We start from the raw sequence: 17,213 nt of genomic DNA on the forward strand, positions 1-17,213 counted from the left end.
CGATCGATGAATGCGGAGTTAAGAAAAAAAAAAGTTAACTTTTAGAAGGAGAAACAATACAGATAAAAATACTGATTTCTCACAGCATAAAAATGCAAAAAAAAAACAAAAAAAAAATCACAGTTTTAAAGGTAAATAATGTGATTGATCCTAAATTCACAAGGTCCAGAGGAGTCGATTTTAAATTAGGTATCCTGCAGCCTGTAGCATTTTATTTTTGGCTAATTTTCATTGACATTATAAATTTAAACAAAAAGTTATTCAGGATCATGATGGGATGACTTATATGTTGTGAAATATTTTGTCATCTATTGGTGCAGAAGTGTGTATTGCGTTTCATAAAGGCCATTAAGTTGTAAAACAATAACTGGAGCTCTAATGATTTTAAATAAGGCAGATACAACCACACATGCCATTGCATTTGGATTAGATTCTCATATAACTGTAAAATCAAAAATTCATAGTACAGTCTATTAAGTTTAGGATGGATGGCAGAATTTCTTAAGGACTTTAGCTCAACTCATATTTGCAAACCTTCTATTTGAAGTTTAAGTTCAGTTGGCTAACTGGTCATTTCATCAAGAATTTAGGTTTTTATACAGCAGTGTAAAAGAGTCTTCAGAAGTCTGACAGCCTGAGGGAAGAAGCTGTTGTTCTTTCTGGAATTTTAATCATAGACACCTCTCTGATTAAGAGATCCACTGATCATTAGGATACAAAATCTGAAAGTGATTTTATCTGCAGGTTTGTCTTTTTTACTGCACAAAAACCAAATAAAACTATAAACCCATTCTATTCTCATCAATGATTTTATGATGGATATCCTAATTTTCAACAAATATTAATTTTGAATTAAAAAATCAATGTCCAACTGTCAAATGTCTCAAATCAGGCAGTTTACACCACAACATGAAACATTATTTGTGGAAAATTAGTTGAACCCAGAGCGGAAAAAAGAATTAGACAATCTTAATGAATAACTAATGAAGAAGTCCTTCTTGTTACTCACTAAACGTGCGGTTGGTGCACATCAGCTCTGAGGGCCCCACTGTATCGACCAACACTGTCACTTCCTCTTCTGTCTCCATGTTAACAAAACACCTGGTGAAAAATTAACCACTGTGTCTTCACAGGTGTGTCTGTGTGCACAATCCCACATTAATGGATCTGTGGCTGTTTGCTTGTAGCCACACAGCGCGTGCGTGTGTGCCGGTAAGTGTGTGTGTGCCATTTGACAGCTGGCTGCTGTAAAAGTGAAGGAGTGAGATGACACAGGGAGAGAGGTGGGTGGAGGAGGGGGTCTATAAAGCCTCAGCTGTAGGGCCAGTCACATCTCTAGATACAGGATAGGTGAAGCAACAGCATCATTCAGTAGATACAGTAAAGAGCGCAGAGCAACCAAGAGATAATACGACAGTCTAACTCAGACAGAAAGGGCAACAGGTGGAGTTTTAAAGCAGATTTAACTCTGAGTGGAGCTTTAAAGCTCACAAGATACTTTAAAACCCAAGGAGTTGTTTCTGTCAGAGGAGGTTTGAGCATCAGTGTCAGAATGTGTTCAGGCGGTTTTGCCAAGTGTTTGGGGATCACTCTGATTCCTCTGATGCTTGTGTGTGTGCTGTGCAACATCCTGCTCTTCTTCCCCAGTGGGACATCTGTGGCGAATGAACACATCACAGTCCAGGTCTGGTACTTTGGAGGCATTCTGGGATCTGGCGTGTTGGTGAGTGCCGTTAACCAACAACACTGCCCGCTCACAGCTGGTGAAATCCACTCTGCCACTATTGGGTCATGTTTATCACACAATAGAAGCTGCGCACTGCATGATATCATCTGCTTTTATCATCAGTTAAGACACATTTTCTGGATTCTTGTGATGTTTTTGTATAGTTTTCCAAATTTTATTTCTTAATTCAATAGCACAATACTTTTTTGTCACCATGACAATATCTGTGTGTCTGTGAGGACTTATGAACACAGTAAATTATAAACCACGCAATGAAAATTCATTAAGCCTGAAACTAACAATTCTTTTAATTATAGATTAATCTGCCAGCTATTTCCTCAGTTGATACACAAATAGTTTATTCTTTAAAATCGGAAAACCTCAAAAAAACCTCATATAAAATTCAAGATTCAAAGGTGGTGTCTTCAGAGTGCTTGTTCTGTCTGATCAACAGTCCAAAACCTAAAGATGTCCAGTTTTCTGTCACATACAACAACTGATCGATTAATCAACCAAGTGTTTCAGCTCTAATATTTCTAGGGACAGACGTGCTTTACTTGACTTGTGTTTGACTTTGAATGTGTTTAAAATGTCCTTTAAATTATTCTGATGGCATGTTTGCTGAAAACTGAGGATATAACTTACTGATGATGAAGGGAAGTTAGGCTGTTTAGTTTCCTCCCGCATATTAAGAACACTTAATTCATCATCTGCCGTGTGTGTGTGTGTGTGTGTGTGTGTGAACTTGGGATGTGTTTTTTGTCAACAGATGATCTTCCCAACTCTGGTCTTCCTGGGTCTGAAGAACAATGACTGCTGTGGTTGCTGTGGCAACGGAAACTGTGGGAGGAGATTTGCGGTGAGGAGTTTCACTGTTCAATTTCTCATCATAATCAAGTGATTATTTACAGCTGTGGCTTTTAAAAACTTTGTGTGGGTGGTTCCAAATTAGAGTTTCAGGACGGGAAGATTAGAATGGGTCCCAAAACAACTATGCAGAAAATGATAAACATTCAAGTATTTAATGTGCGTGTCCCACTGCATTCTCGGGTACGTGCAGCACTGTAAACTTCATCATGCAGGTCAGGCTGTGTGGTAATTAGCGAGCACACAGTCTGAATGGCAGGTCAGTAGATCCACTAAATGCCTGTAAATCTATGAAGATGTCCTGAGCATCAGACATCTTCATAAAATATACTTTGAAGAGACCAAATAATAATATAAACCATTCAAATTTGCATTAAGATATTATTTTTCAAAAGTGTGCCGGCTAAACCGGAGACACTGTGACATTTAACCGTTGGAAAGCTGTAGTCAGTGGTCAGTTTCAGGGTTCTCTTTTTTCATGCTGGCTCACAAGTCAAAAGGTCTGTTAAGAAAAAAAACGTCTATGCACATGCTTTATGGCCACAGGATGAGCATTTTTTCCCTAAAACATAACTTGAGTGGTAATAATCTAATCTATGAATCTGATTAATCACTGTGAAAGTTTAATCCCTCCCCCAAAAAACAGGCTAAAACTGGATTATCATTACCATTTAGCTTGTCCTTTTCCTTCTTTTTAAATTCATGGTCTCCACATTTTTTTTCTTTCTATTACAAATAGAATATTCTGAGCTGCACTTTCCATGGGATTATTATAGTATTTGTTCTTGCTGCAGAAACAAAGCAGTGATATGAAATTTTAGTGAAAAAGAGTTTAAAACCCATCTATTGCTCTTAATAGTATTTTTGGTGAAATTGGATCTCAATGGTGACACTCACTGTGGAGCTGCTGTGCCTGTTATCTGCAGAATCAAATTGCTTTTTATCAGAAACAAATACAATTTCACCATGTACAAACACACACACACACAATTGATGAGATTTCGATCACTGGGATGAAAAATTCCTCTGATGGGAGTTTCACATGACTTCTTCGCACAGAGCGGGTATTGTGCCGCAGCAGACACACATACTGATCGATACTTCAGGAATGAGTAGGTGTGAGGAAAGAATCAACAAACAAAAGTCTGTCAGATTACCGCGAGCACACACACACACGCACCATCTCAGTGGCTCTGTGTTGGCCGTGCTCTGTTAATGACCCTGGGCCTGGTCTCTGCACCCCGAGAGAATAACCTCATTGTTGCCATTGTTTAAGAAGTTAAAAGCTGAATGTATTGATTCCCTTTCTCCACTCTCTCTGCAGATGCTGAGCTCCATACTGTTTGCAGCTGTGGGAGTTTTGGGGGCTGGTTACTCAGTTATAGTTTCTGCTGTGGCTATCAATGACGGCCCTCTATGTGAGACTAACTCCACACTGGGCCTGTGGGAAACTCCCTTCTCAAATGGGTGAGACACACAAAAAGATGAAGTATTTAAAACATTTAATTGTTGTTTTATATTATCTGTGTAACCACCGATGTACTGATGGATATGTGCTTTCTTTCAGTTAAGAATTTCAACCATATTCTCAGTTAATTGTGGATGTAAACAAAAAAAAAACATTTCAGAGTTAAAGATGTAATGGTTTAGAAGTTGGTTTATGCAAATTACAAAAACATGTATGTTTTTAAACTTACTTCTTGTGCAATCTGTGCTTGCAGATGCTTATGGTTTTATTTGCTCAGGTTCTGAGATATTTGTAAAATAATAATGATTTTAAAATTTCCAACAACATCCCATTACAATCGAGATGAATGGAACTTCATTTGTTGTGCTTAAGATAAACAGAATTTTAAAAAACTAGCGGTGAAAAAAAGGCATAATCTCCCTCCAGAAACTGTGTCCCTGTTACACTGGATAATCCAAAAACCAAAACTGGATTACCAAACAGGTAACTACACTGGGACCCCACATCCTCAGGGGCCCAGGGGACATTAAGTGTGGCAGTAAATGCAGAATTTGTTTGGTAATATTGCAAGAAATTGTGGGGACTTTAAGATGTCACATTATTATATAAAGTCCTGTCTTGTGGAGGGGCCTCAAGCAAAAATCTATGTTTAAATCTTTAATTGTTCTAGTTTTAGTTTAAACAAATGTTTGCTTAGTGAAGTTACCACAAAATAATTACTAAGAATTAAATACACAGTGCACAGACAGTGGAAGAAATGGGCGGTCAGCCGGGCTCTACAGCTCATTTTAGGCCTCACTGTCAACAGTTTCCATGTTGGGACTATTTCTTTACTAGAAAGAATTTCCAAAGGAAACTGCTCACAGTGTCGTGTGGCTTATCCAGAGTAACAGGAAACAGAGTATCTGGAAAAAGATGATGCCATTGCTTTTGTTGTGGGCAGCACAAATATTCACCTCTATTGTACTGAAATCTCAAGCACAGATATCTCTAGAGAAGAATCACGTTACATTCGTGTCATTTTCTATTCTATTCTTTACTTTACTTTAAGAAATAAATCTGTTTTTATAGGTTCTACCTTTGCTATAGTTTTAAACTAGTGTAACTATGATTGTAGCTTGACTATTACAGTGGCTGTAAACCACTGTGCTCACTCAATAAATAATTAGCTTGCCACCAGATTTTAAGTGTCCTCAGATAAAAATGTGTTGTGTCTTTCTCACCCTCCCTCTCCAGAAACTACCTCTTCAATACCTCTTTCTGGTCAGTGTGTGAGAAGCCAGATGACATAGTGTCCTGGCATCTGTCTCTGTTCTCTGTGCTGCTGGTCATGGGCATAATCCAGGTGGCACTGTGTGCTGTGCAGGTGGTGAACGGCCTTCTGGGAGCTCTGTGTGGGGACTGCTGTAGATGCTGTGACCAGGTCAGTACCTACTCTTATATGACTTAGTGTAGTTAGTTTAGTTCAGTTGAGTCTATTTATGAGAGGAATTAGATCAATTTGAGGGGAAATCTGAATGAATTCACATAATTTGTGTGTCTGTAAATCAGACTTTGATTTCAGTTATACTTTTACCTGGTTACTAAAGGAAAAAAAGAAGTAGTCCTGCGACTATGTGAGGATCTGTCAGGAAGTTAAAGAAGGTCACAAATACTCCATAAACCACTTACACATATAAATACTAATGATTAAAATCAAATCAATATACTGTCTATTTAATAACAAATTTAATAAACTTGGGTGGTGATTTGAAATGATCTGAGAGGAACTCACAAACTCAGATCCAGTGTATTATGTAACGTGTCACTTGAGGATTACATTCGTGTAAAAATGTTAATGTTTGTCTTTCAGAGCGATGGAAATGCCTGAGCGCTTCCTGCAGCTGGACGGAGAGGGGAGTCTGACGGTGGCTGATTTTCCTGTATTTATTTAGATTCTTGCTGTATCTACTATACGCTGCTGCAACTTGAGCTCATTGATTACAGTGTGTGAATTTTCTGTCACACGGGTGAAATGACAGAGCTTCAATTTAAAGGGTTTCACGTGAATGTGTATGTATCTCTTCTTGTCTTTTTAGTGATGTTCTGGAGTGCGATGGTGATATTCCATTAAACAGTGAATAAAGATCTTATTTTTATATACATATGAAAAGTAAATAGGAGAGGATAGGACCATGCAAATGTTCTGTTTTTATTATCCAGACAAAATTTAATTAAGAACCTGCTGCAATATGCTGAATTTCCCACTTCCATCTCATGAATGCCACCTGCTGGACGTTTTTAGTGTGTGTGTGCCGCCAGCAGTCTAACCACCCTGACCAAGCTCCAGTGTCCCTTACATTTTAAGACAGGTGTACAAGAAAGCTAAAATCACCACCTGTCAACCACTTAAGCCTACCTTTTTTGACATTGACATGCTGTGAACATTCATTACAGCCTGAATGAAAACACAAAAGGGTATATATTAAAAGTATTTATTTAATGTCTTATTTGCATATTATCTGTTCAACAGTGCTTGTTACATTTTATTTTCATTCCACACATTCTTTTCATTTCATATTGCTTTTCTTTCACAGTTTTTCTTTTCATTTTTACTCTTTTTCCTCTTCAGAAACGAAAATCCGCTGTTTACAGGACGGTTTGGGGTTTTTTGCAGGAGGAGTTCCCTCTCTGTCGCGTCCATCCATCTTTTATTATCGCGAGGCTAGTGACAGAGCTCAGGGCAGAGGTCAGGGGATGTTTTTTGTTTTACTCCGCCCGGGCCCGGTATTATTATTTTTTAATAACGCAGGTTAAAATACGGGATATTTACGGGAAAATACTAATACGGGAAAGAAGGGTAAAAACAGGAAACTTGACAGGTATGACCTATGCACTCAGACATCGTTATGCAACTGCCGCACAGCTGCAGGCCCGTTTACCAGATGTGAGGGGTACTAGGGTTTCCAGACAAACCGCCAGCACACCCCCAACTTTCTGTTCATGGACGGTAATGCTCCACCACATCGTGCCAGAATTGTCACAGCACAGTGCCTCATATGGTATGGCCAGCAATGTCCCCTGACCTGAACCCCATAGAGCACGTCTGGGACCAGCTGAAGCAGAGACTGGATGATCGTGCCCATGGATGTATTAAAATCAAAATCAGTACATACATTATCGCTTTAAATATATAATGGTGGGAGAACAAACCAAGGAGATTAAATGTACCACTGAACAACAAAATACACATGACTTAAGGAAATATAATGAGATAAACGACTCACTCAGGAACAAAGGTGAGGACGTCACTTCCTCGTCTCTCGTCACTTTGTCTGGGGCAGTGGCAGCAGCTTGTTTTACCGTCTGTGTCTTATATCAATACAACTCAATGGAAATTACCAGACACATGATTTAAAGAATTGATCTGTGGGCGTGAATCTCCATCAGCTGAGTCTGCTCCCTCTGCAGCTCCACCTTGATCCCTCACCTAAACGCACTCTTCTTCTCAGTCAGCAAGAGCTTGAATTCATTTCAGATATAAAGCCTGTAAAATGATATGAGGTTGATGAGTGTTTGATCACTTCCAGTGGTGGTTGCACACACAGTAAACTCAGAGTAACAAACCTAAATAAATGCAGGTGAAAGACCTTGTAAACATGTTTGTTGTCTCCATTGTGCAGCACTGAGAGTCACTCAGCAACAGTTTCTGACTGATAAATCAAAGTTTAGGAGGATGTGCACACAATGAGCCCACAGGAGGAAGCTCTTCTCTGAGCTGCAGGTCTGTGGTGACCTCTAGCGACAGGACTGAAGTGTTGCTCTGTGTCTGAACTATGTTCAACACTCAGAGGAAGAAAACAAGACAAGGTTCCTACTATTAAACCATAACAACCATATCATTTGAATAGGTTTGTTTGTTTGGTGTGTGTGTGTGTTTGGGGATTTTTGCTGCTAAAGCTGAGTAATCTTGCCCCAGAAACCTGCGAACTACTGTTGATTTTCATACGATTTTTAAAAAATATTAAGATGAGTGAGATTTTTTTTCCACAGGTGACCCACAAACACAAACTCCAGACTAACTGACCCTCCTTCAAAATAAAGAAAAGCCTCTGCAGCAAACTGAAAACGGCAGCTGTGGTTGTCCTGGATTTCAGTGGTGTCCAGTTTACAGTTTGAACCTCATCTGACACCTTGCATCGATCAAGACTTCACTGTTTGGTCATAAAGTCTGAGTGTGAAGTGAACACAACACAACTGCCAACATCTGAATCTCAAGTGAGTAACTAATCCAGCTCACCAAGGAGATGAGATGTTCAACAGGATAAACATGACTTGAGGAAATATAATGAAATAAACTACTCACTCTACACACTCAGGAACAAAGGTGGAAAGATGGAGGGAAGCAGCTCAGCTGAAGGCCAATCAGAGAATGAGCTCAGGACACAGAACAAAGAAAACTCAAGACACCTGTTCGAGCTGCCCAGTCAGCTCACCTGTCCTGCTCAGGCCAGCAGTCATGTGACCCCACATCCCACAATACACACCATTTAATGACAAAGAAAATGAAAAAGAAAATCTCAAGACGTTCCCAGGCCAGGTGGGATAAGGGATACTCCTCTAACAAGTCCATAACTCCTCTTCTCCAAGTTCAACATGCCAGGAGAACCTCTAAAGGAAGGTGCCCAGGGGGCATCCTAATCATATACCCAAACTACTTGAACTGGCTCATTTCGGTGTGAAGTAGCAGCAGCTCAACTCAACCTCCCTCTGAGCTCCAGGTCAACTCACTCTTATCTCTCAAAGATCAACTAGTAAATCGAGAGCTTTGTCTTCTGGCTCAGCTTTCACTTCACCACAACGGTCCAGTGCAACATCTGCATTACTGCTGATGTTGCACTGATCCGTTTGTCAAACTCCTGTTCCATCTACCCTCATTCATGAATAAGACCTTGAGATACTAGAACTCCTTCACTGGGGGCAACAACTCACCCCCAACCCTGAGGGAGCAGTCCACCATTTTCCAGCTGAGAACCATGGTCTCAGACTTGGAGGTGCTGACTCTCATCCCACTGCAAAACACCCCAGTGCACACTGGAGGAGTGGGAACGGTGTTCTTTGTTGTTAAATAGCTCTGATATCCCAGCTAACTGCTCAGCAAACCAAAATGTCATGTTTTCTGTTTCTGTGCATTAAATATACAAGATACCATGTGTAAACAGCTTCAGAGTTGTTGGAAGGCAGCTGAGAAGTCACTGGGCTAACAGTCTCCTGATTTAATCAATCTGAGGGAGTCTCTGGTCTTTAAGGACAGATTAATTCACCTCATCACCTAAAGAAAGACATATTTTCCAAAATGTTGGAGTATTTCTTTTATCTGTGGCTGTTGCTTTGTATTATTTGAAGGTGTACTTGTACAGTTACACACCAGAAATTTGGAGTCCAGGTGTGTTTGAAAACCAGTGGAAACCTCTGACGTCTTCTGGTGAACTCTGTGGAGAAAACATGATCCATTAGTGATGATGACTGGACTGATTCTATGTGTAACTGACTTACCTATGATAGCAGAGAAGAGAGTGAGATGCAAATATTGATATCAATCTCATATCATAACAGAATGAGGGACTTATAAAAGGTCAACAGTATACAGAGCTGTGGATGTTCTGGTCAGCCCAGCCTGTGTGGAGCTCAATGACTCTGACCGGAATCAGCTGCAATATAAATTTAAGATTCATAAAAAGTTTTTATTTTGGCTTTGTACTCCAGCACAGAGACAGTGACCTGAGTGTTAATGGTGTCTGACCACACTGTACTTTGTGATGATGTGTTAAGACACTCATGGTTAAGACTGGCAGGGAAGGAAGAGGATACAGTAAGAACCAGGCCTTAAAGTGCCTGTGATCTATGAGGTACTTCTGTGAAGGAAAATGAATAAAAAGAAACTTTAACTAGAAATAAAGTTACCAGGTGCATAATATTTAAGACAGATTGTGATAAATTAGAACAACGATGAAATGGAAAATGAGTCTGTGATGATAAACTACAGCCAGACAGATTTATATAAACACTTCAGTAATGTTAGAGTATAATATAATATACTTTCCCTTTCACAGAGAATTTGTGCTCAAAAAAAAAAAGTTCTGTTGACTTACTTTGAAGATGAATCCCGCTCTCTGGAAACAACAGGCGCATCTATAGACCTGCTACTGGCTATGGACTCACAGCCTGGTGAAGGAGAATTTGCTCCTTCCTGCTCCAGCCTGAAAGAAATGGAGATTTGCCAAAAGACATCCAGTCATTCCTGGTCTGTGGACTTGAGGCTCTGCTCATCAATATCAAAGCACAAAGGGACCTTTCATTGTAATTCCTTCTCAGTCAAGTAATCCTGTGAAAACTATCCTGAAAGTGAAAGGAAGCAATGAAGAGAGGCAATCTCTCTTTGTTTGAAAGTGATGCTGCAGAAATATGGACGTGCTGGAGTCCAGCTGGTGTTGGGCTGCATGTCCATTTAGTCACCGATCCATTTTTGGCAGGAGACCTTGGCCTGATAAGGTGTGTTTCCACCCAGCTGTTTTAATACACATGGTTTTGCTTTGTTTGAGATTTGACTGGTCGTCTTTTAACGACAAATGCAAACAAATTTGCATTTTCTCCGCACTGATTTTCTTTTGATTAAAATTTGCAATATATTTGGATGGAAACCAGACTACAGTGTCTGAAATCTATGAAATACTGTTGAAGAGGAAGATGAATAAAAAGAAACAAAGAAACTTTAAAATATAAAATAAACAAATCAGAATAACAGATGGAAACGAATTATAAACTATGGCCAGACAGCTTTAAAGACACAGTTCACTGTATTATATAAACTGTATTTATTCCTTTCCCAGAAAATTTGTGCTGAAAAATGTTCTGTTGACTTACTGTGAAATTAAACTTTGCTGTCTGAAGAAAATAGGCGCATCTTTAGACCTGCCACCGACCCCGGACTCACAGCTTGGTGAAGGAGAATTTGCTCTTTCCTGCTCAGGCCTGAAAGAAATGGAGAATTGACAAAAGAAAATGAAGTGCAAGCAAATGTTTAAGATGCTTTTAAAAAATGTCCACTGATTCCATCTCTCTGGGGCTTGAAGGGGACGTGTTGTCAACTCATGTAGCAATGACGACACATACCTCATATTAGGCAAGGCAAGGCAAGGCAAGGCAAGGCATCTTTATTTATATAGCGCATTTCATACCAAGGCAACTCAATGTGCTTTACATAAAGACAAAAAAAAGAACAGCATAAAACAGCATAAAAACAAAAGAAAACATAGAGTTAAAAGCAGGGGCAAAAAAGTAAAATAGAAGAAAATAGAGCTTTAAGTTCTTAAAAAGAGCTCAGCTATAAGCACATGAAAAGAGAAATGTTTTTAACCTGGATTTAAAAGTGCTTACAGTTGGGGCTGATCTCAGTTCTGCTGGTAGTTTGTTCCAGTTGTGTGCAGCATAACAACTAAATGCTGCTTCACCATGTTTGGTCTGAACTCTGTGCTCCACTATCTGACCTGAGTCAGTAGATCTCAGAGCTCTACTGGGTTTATACTCTACTAACATGTCATTCATGTATTCTGGACCTAAACCATTCAGTGATTTGTAGACCAGTAGCAGAATTTTAAAATCTATTCTGTAGCTGACTGGGAGCCAATGTAAGGTCTTAAGAACTGGGGTGATGTGATCTGATCTCTTTGTTCTGGTTAAAACTCTAGCTGCAGCATTCTGAATGAGCTGCAGCTGTTTGATACTTTTTTGGGGGAGTCCAGTCAGAAGTACAGTAATCAAGTCTACTGGAGATAAAAGCATGAATCAGCTTCTCCTGATCAGTTTGGGACATGAAACCTTTAATTCTCGATATGTTCTTAAGTTGATAAAAGGCTGATTTGGTGACTGATTTGATATGGCTGTTGAAGGTCAGATCTGAGTCTATCAGCACGCCAAGGTTTCGGACTTGGTCTTTAGTTTCTATAGACAGTGACTCAAGGTGTTTGCTGACAGCAACCCTCTTCTCTTTATTGCCAAAAACAATGACCTCAGTTTTTTCTTGATTTAACTGAAGGAAATTCTGGATCATCCAATTTTTGACTTGCTCTAAACAGTGACACAATGACTCTATTGGACTGCAGTCATCTGGAGACAGTGCAAGATATATTTGTGTCATCTGCATAACTATGATAGTTGACATTAGAATTCTGCAGAATTTGACCCAAAGGCAGCATATACAGGTTGAACAGAAGGGGTCCAAGGACTGACCCCTGAGGAACTCCACATGTCATAGCCACTCGATCAGATTGATAACTACCGATGGTCACAAAATAACTCCGCTCCTCCAAGTAGGACCTGAACCATTTTAGGACTGTCCCGCCGAGTCCTGCCCAGGTTTCCAACCTGTCCAACAGTATACTGTGATCCACAGTGTCAAACGCAGCACTGAGATCCAACAGGACCAGAACTGACACCTTGCCTGAGTCAGTGTTCAACCTTATGTCATTTAACACTCTAATGAGCTGTTTCTGTACTGTGGTGAGGTCGGAAGCCTGATTGAAATTTGTCAAAGAGTCCACTGGAGTTCAAGAAATTGCTGAGTTGATTAAAAACCACTTTCTCAACGATCTTGGCTATAAAGGGAAGATTTGAGATGGGTCTGTAGTTGGTTAAAATGGTAGTATCCAATGTTCTCTTTTTTAAGAGTGGCTTGATGGCAGCTACTTTTAGGGCTTTAGGAAATGTGCCTGATTGAAGTGAGCAATTTATTATTTGCTGCAGATCTGTTTGGACAGAGCTTACAATAGTTTTAAAAAAGTCAGACAGCATTGTGTCCAGACAACATGTCGATGTTTTAAGATGCTGAACTGTTTCTTCTGCAGTTTTTTGGTCAATTGCGTTAAACTCTGACATTACAGTTGATTTATTCCTAGGTGATTTTGGGGATTGCATGATTGTATTATTTTTGCTGGTTTGTGTTGATATTTAGCCTTATAGATTAAATTTTTTCATTGAAAAAGCAAGCAAATTCATTGCATTTTTCTGTGGAAAAGTGTTCTGAAACTATCTCTTTTGGGGGGGTTGTAAGCTTATCAACCATAGCAAACAGAGCACGAGTGTTGTTGATGTTCTTATTAATCATTTCAGTAAAGTGTTGCTGTCTAGCCTTGAATAACCCATGGTTAAAATTACAAAGACTTTGTTTGTAGAGATCATGGTGAATTTGAAGTTTAGTTTTTCTCCATTTACGCTCTGATTTCCTGCATTCTGTTTTCAGAGCCTTTACCATCAAAGTGTTCCTCCATGGTGTTTTTTGCCTGGTCAAGGTCATCTTAGATTTAATAGGTGCAATGGTATCAATGACATTTGAGATTTTGCAGTTTAAATTATCCAGGAGTTCATCAACTGTCTCTGCGCTCACAGATGGCAACATGGCTACAGCCTCCATAAATTTAACACTCGTATTCTCATTTATGTATCTTTTCCTAACAGACACAGAGGATAACTGAATGTTTGGAGTTATCTGTAAGTCAAAAAACACACAGAAATGATCAGAAAGAGCCAAGTCCTTGATATCAACAGAAGTAATGTCAACACCTCTAGTGATAACCAAATCCAGAGTGTGGCCTCGGGTGTGTGTGGGCCCTTTCACATGTTGGAAGAGGCCAAAAGTGTCAAGAAGAGAGCAAAGTTCTTTGGCATTTGTGTCCATATTATTGTCTATGTGAATGTTAAAATCCCCTGTTATGATAAAAAAGTTGTAGTCAGTACAGATAACTGACAGCAGTTCAGCAAACTAATCAAAGAATTTTCCAGGGTATCTTGGTGGTCTATAAATAATTAGGAAGAGAACTTTTGGGTCCCCCTTTACTAAAAAACAGAGATATTCAAAAGAGCTAAAATCACCAAATATAGTTTCCTTGCACTGAAATATAGATTTAAAAATGGCAGCAACTCCCCCGCCTTTCTTACCACTTCGACACTTATTCATAAAACAGAAATTTGTTGGTGCTGCCTCATTGAGAATAGTAGCACAGCTACATTCAGTCAGCCATGTTTCACTAAGAAGTAAGAAATCTAGATTATAGGTCATAATGATGTCATTTACTAACAAGGATTTGTTGGCTAGTGATCTGATATTGAGTAGAGCTAACCTTGTGGAGATAAAAGGACGACACTGGTGAGTTTTGAGGTTGACAAGCTATACTCACTAGATTGTTAGATTTAATTGAACCCTTTTTAATTCTCACCAGTTTGATCACTTTTCTGTTACCCGTCACCACAGGGATTGAAAAGGCTGCCTGAAATCCATAGGGCCCTGACTTTTCCTGGGGAAGAACATTGTTGATATCAGTATTGTAGCCTAGACCCGGCACATATCAGTCAGACTCAGTGATATGATGATTCAGAGGGGGTGGGGGGGCTCGGTGACTTTTGGTCGAAGGTGGCTTCTGACGTGGTGAAATGGGAGGGGGTGGGGTGGACGGAAGGGGTGGACGATGTGGGAGGTTAATGGGGGAAAATATGGGATCGTGGCGTGGTGTTAGTTGGATTCCAACTCCGAAGCTCTTCATCCTGTCAGGGAAATCCAGGAATGGGGAATCAAGACTGAGTGGAGAGAGTTGGGGGCTGGGTGGGGTCTTGGGGGGTGAAGGTTGGGAGTCTCCTGTTTGGGCTGGGGGAGACTCCCCTTTTCGGGCTGTTGGGGCTAGGGGAGACTCCTGGTGTTGTGTTGTTGTGGCTGAATCCACTTGTTGGGGAGAAGATGGTGACTCTGCAGGTTCTTTCTGAGTCCACTGTCCTCCGTTGTCAGTCCTTATCTCAGCGCCCTCACTAGAGCGCTGCCTTATCCGTTGTTTTGGATTGTCTTGTCCCTTGTCCTTGACAGAGACTGCTGGTGCCTGACGCAGATGATAAAAAATGTCGGAGCTTAGCAGCTGTACTCCTGACTTGTTAAGGCAAAATCCATGTGCCTTAAAGAGGTGCCTGCGTTCCCAAAAGATGTTGAAGTTGTCAATAAAGTTCAGTGATTGAGCAGTGCATGTATCTTTCCGCCATCTGTTTAGCATCATCAGCCTGCTGAATCTCTCATCTCCTTGCCGAACTGTTGGCAGAGGGCCACTGAAAAACACCTCAGTATTTAAACACTGAACTTTGTTTATCAGTTCCATGAAGTCTCGTTTTAATACCTCCGATTGTTGTTTCACAACATCAAGGGCTCCTGTGTGTATGATGAGAGATTTCAGTGTCGGATGCTCAGCAGCAATCTTCAGGATCTTTTCCGAGACATCAGACACCATGCCAGCAGAGTACTTTGGTGTTTTTCTTACTGCAAAAGCGTTTTATGTCATTCACAGCTCCGTCACCCACTATCAGAGTTTGAGGCCCAGTGGTTCGCTCTCTCTGTAGCCCTTTAGCATTCGATTTAGCCTCATACCTTTCTCTGGTCCTGGGAGATGAGCCTTCTTTGGGGGAGTCTGGGTCCTGTGAAAGTGGAGCAAATCTGTTCTCTAGTAGAATCCCTGCATCTTCTTGTTTAGTACAGCCAGTACTGGGTCTTTCATGTGGCTAACCCTCCTTCTAACCTGGAACCCTTTAGCCTACATGAATTAGCCTCAAGCAAAGAAGCACACTCTCCCTCTATCCCACACGGCGTGTGGCCCCAGCAGCCATCTTTGAGTCTGTGATTCGGTGTAGCTGCCTTTGTTTAGGCCATGTGGTAATAAAACTAATATCAAATATAGTGGTACATAGTTATAATATTACATAACGCCTTGTCTTTTAGCTGCCCTGAGATGGAATTTGTCTTTGTCTTAAACAAAATGCTTTGATTTGATCCGGCTGCTCCTCATGGACTCAGGAGAACTGAGGGTGGAGTCTGATCTCTGCTGCTGGATCCTGATGGAAACAAAAAGAGTAAATTAAAAAAGCAACGCTGAATCCAAAAACAAAACAGAAATATCTGCAAAAGTCCCTTCAGGGCTTCGATACAGACATTTCTGAATCACGACCGTTCTCATCTTACCTCTGAGGTTCGGTCTGGCTGTCATGTTCCTCAGGCGGAGTGGTGTCTCCCTCCCCTCCTCCACCTTTATCCTCAGACTGACTCATGGTAGAATTTTAAACCTTCACACAAACAAACCAAATATGCTGTGATAATTGTCATCAATCCCATCAATAAAATTCCCTTGAGAAAAATAACAAAGGTCTCTGAAAATAACAGCGTGAATTCCGTCCGTACACTGATGGCAGTGACCTACCATGCAAGATAACTGGACTTACTCAAGGATGCTCCCTCATCCACTGTCCAGTGTCCAATGAATTCAACTTGACACAAGTGGAATAAAGCTCTTTATACACTTGATGGATAATTAAAACAAAGAGGGTGCACCTGACCACAGTAGGGAGGCAAACAGTCTGACTTCTTCCGTAGAGTGATTTCTAATAAACATTTATAAAAAACATGTTTTCAAATCTACAACACTACAAAACCAGTAATTAGAAACTACACCTTAAAACATGTAGTGGAGTCAAACATATAATATTTCCCTTTGAAATGTGGTCAAGGGGGGAAAGAGTACTGGAAAACTGGAAAAATAAACTCTAGTCAAGTGCAGGTAAAATTACTTGTGTAGTACTCATATACAAGCACAGAGTATATCAGTTAAAAAGGTACAATGTAATGTTACTGCATAACATTTTAAAAGGAGGAAGAGCAGGTGTAAAACGTATGATGATAACAACAACATATGATAAAACTATTCAAGAACATCTTTAGGCTGCAGATGTAGCTATCAACATTAATATTTCATTACACCCTTGCCAGGTGAGGAAACGGAAAGCAACCAATGAATTCCAGCCAGGCACCTGCAGCCTGTGCACACTTTCTGTTAAACCATTAAACGATCGATACTTTAACTCAATAATTTGGGGTAAATGTGTCTTTTATCGTCGACAGGGACACAGTAGAAAGTAACAGCACAATCACCGGGACTTAGTCTAAATAATAATACCTGGCTGATAGGAACTACTTCTCCTTCCGCCGGTCATAGTCATATGAGCTGCGGCTCTTTGTGTTGACACCGAACACAAACACAGAAGAGTCTTTTTTCTCTGAGTGACGTCACCACTGTGTACGCGCACTCTACCCGC

The 17,213-nt window shown here is 40.3% G+C and overlaps 1 protein-coding gene and 1 long non-coding RNA gene across 4 annotated transcripts; one reads left to right on the top strand and one right to left on the bottom strand.

Annotated features, from left to right (window-relative positions):
• The first annotated feature begins 1,251 nt into the window (after positions 1–1,251).
• On the top strand, positions 1,252–6,354 carry tm4sf4 (transmembrane 4 L six family member 4). Of its 2 annotated transcripts, XM_071486483.1 has the most exons (6): positions 1,252–1,283; positions 1,648–1,723; positions 2,496–2,585; positions 3,918–4,060; positions 5,298–5,484; positions 5,914–6,354. In XM_071486483.1, exons 1-6 carry the CDS (start codon positions 1,267–1,269, stop codon positions 5,929–5,931), a joined length of 531 nt encoding a protein of 176 aa, XP_071342584.1. In that variant the 5' UTR covers positions 1,252–1,266; the 3' UTR covers positions 5,932–6,354. The 2 variants fall into 2 exon arrangements, with proteins under 2 accessions (XP_071342584.1, XP_071342583.1); XM_071486482.1 differs by lacking the exon at positions 1,252–1,283 and having other exon boundaries at positions 1,322–1,723.
• Positions 6,355–7,332: 978 nt separating this feature from the next.
• On the bottom strand, positions 7,333–17,174 carry LOC139626208 (uncharacterized). 2 transcript variants are annotated; one of them, XR_011692151.1, is made up of 7 exons: positions 17,075–17,174; positions 16,087–16,187; positions 14,312–15,959; positions 10,965–11,072; positions 10,193–10,300; positions 9,469–9,532; positions 7,333–7,587 (listed from the first exon to the last, which is right to left on the bottom strand). It is a non-coding gene; the product is annotated as an uncharacterized lncRNA (long non-coding RNA). The 2 variants fall into 2 exon arrangements; XR_011692150.1 differs by having other exon boundaries at positions 10,965–15,959.
• Between the last annotated feature and the right edge of the window lie 39 nt (positions 17,175–17,213).

The sequence above is a fragment of the Trachinotus anak genome, unplaced genomic scaffold (assembly GCF_046630095.1).
Source record: "Trachinotus anak isolate AG129_WGS33_773 ecotype Australia unplaced genomic scaffold, CSIRO_AGI_Tana_v1 ptg000010l, whole genome shotgun sequence".
NCBI classification, from domain to species: domain Eukaryota; kingdom Metazoa; phylum Chordata; class Actinopteri; order Carangiformes; family Carangidae; genus Trachinotus; species Trachinotus anak.

What these genes read in the sequence shown, in the direction of transcription:
- tm4sf4 (XM_071486482.1), top strand. Translation starts at nt 1,553, where the DNA reads ATGTGTTCAGGCGGTTTTGCCAAGTGTTTGGGGATCACTCTGATTCCT. An exon ending in TTCTGGGATCTGGCGTGTTG is followed by an intron (nt 1,724 to 2,495) that starts GTGAGTGCCGTT and finishes TTTTGTCAACAG; the next exon opens with ATGATCTTCCCAACTCTGGT. An exon ending in GAAACTCCCTTCTCAAATGG is followed by an intron (nt 4,061 to 5,297) that starts GTGAGACACACA and finishes CTCCCTCTCCAG; the next exon opens with AAACTACCTCTTCAATACCT.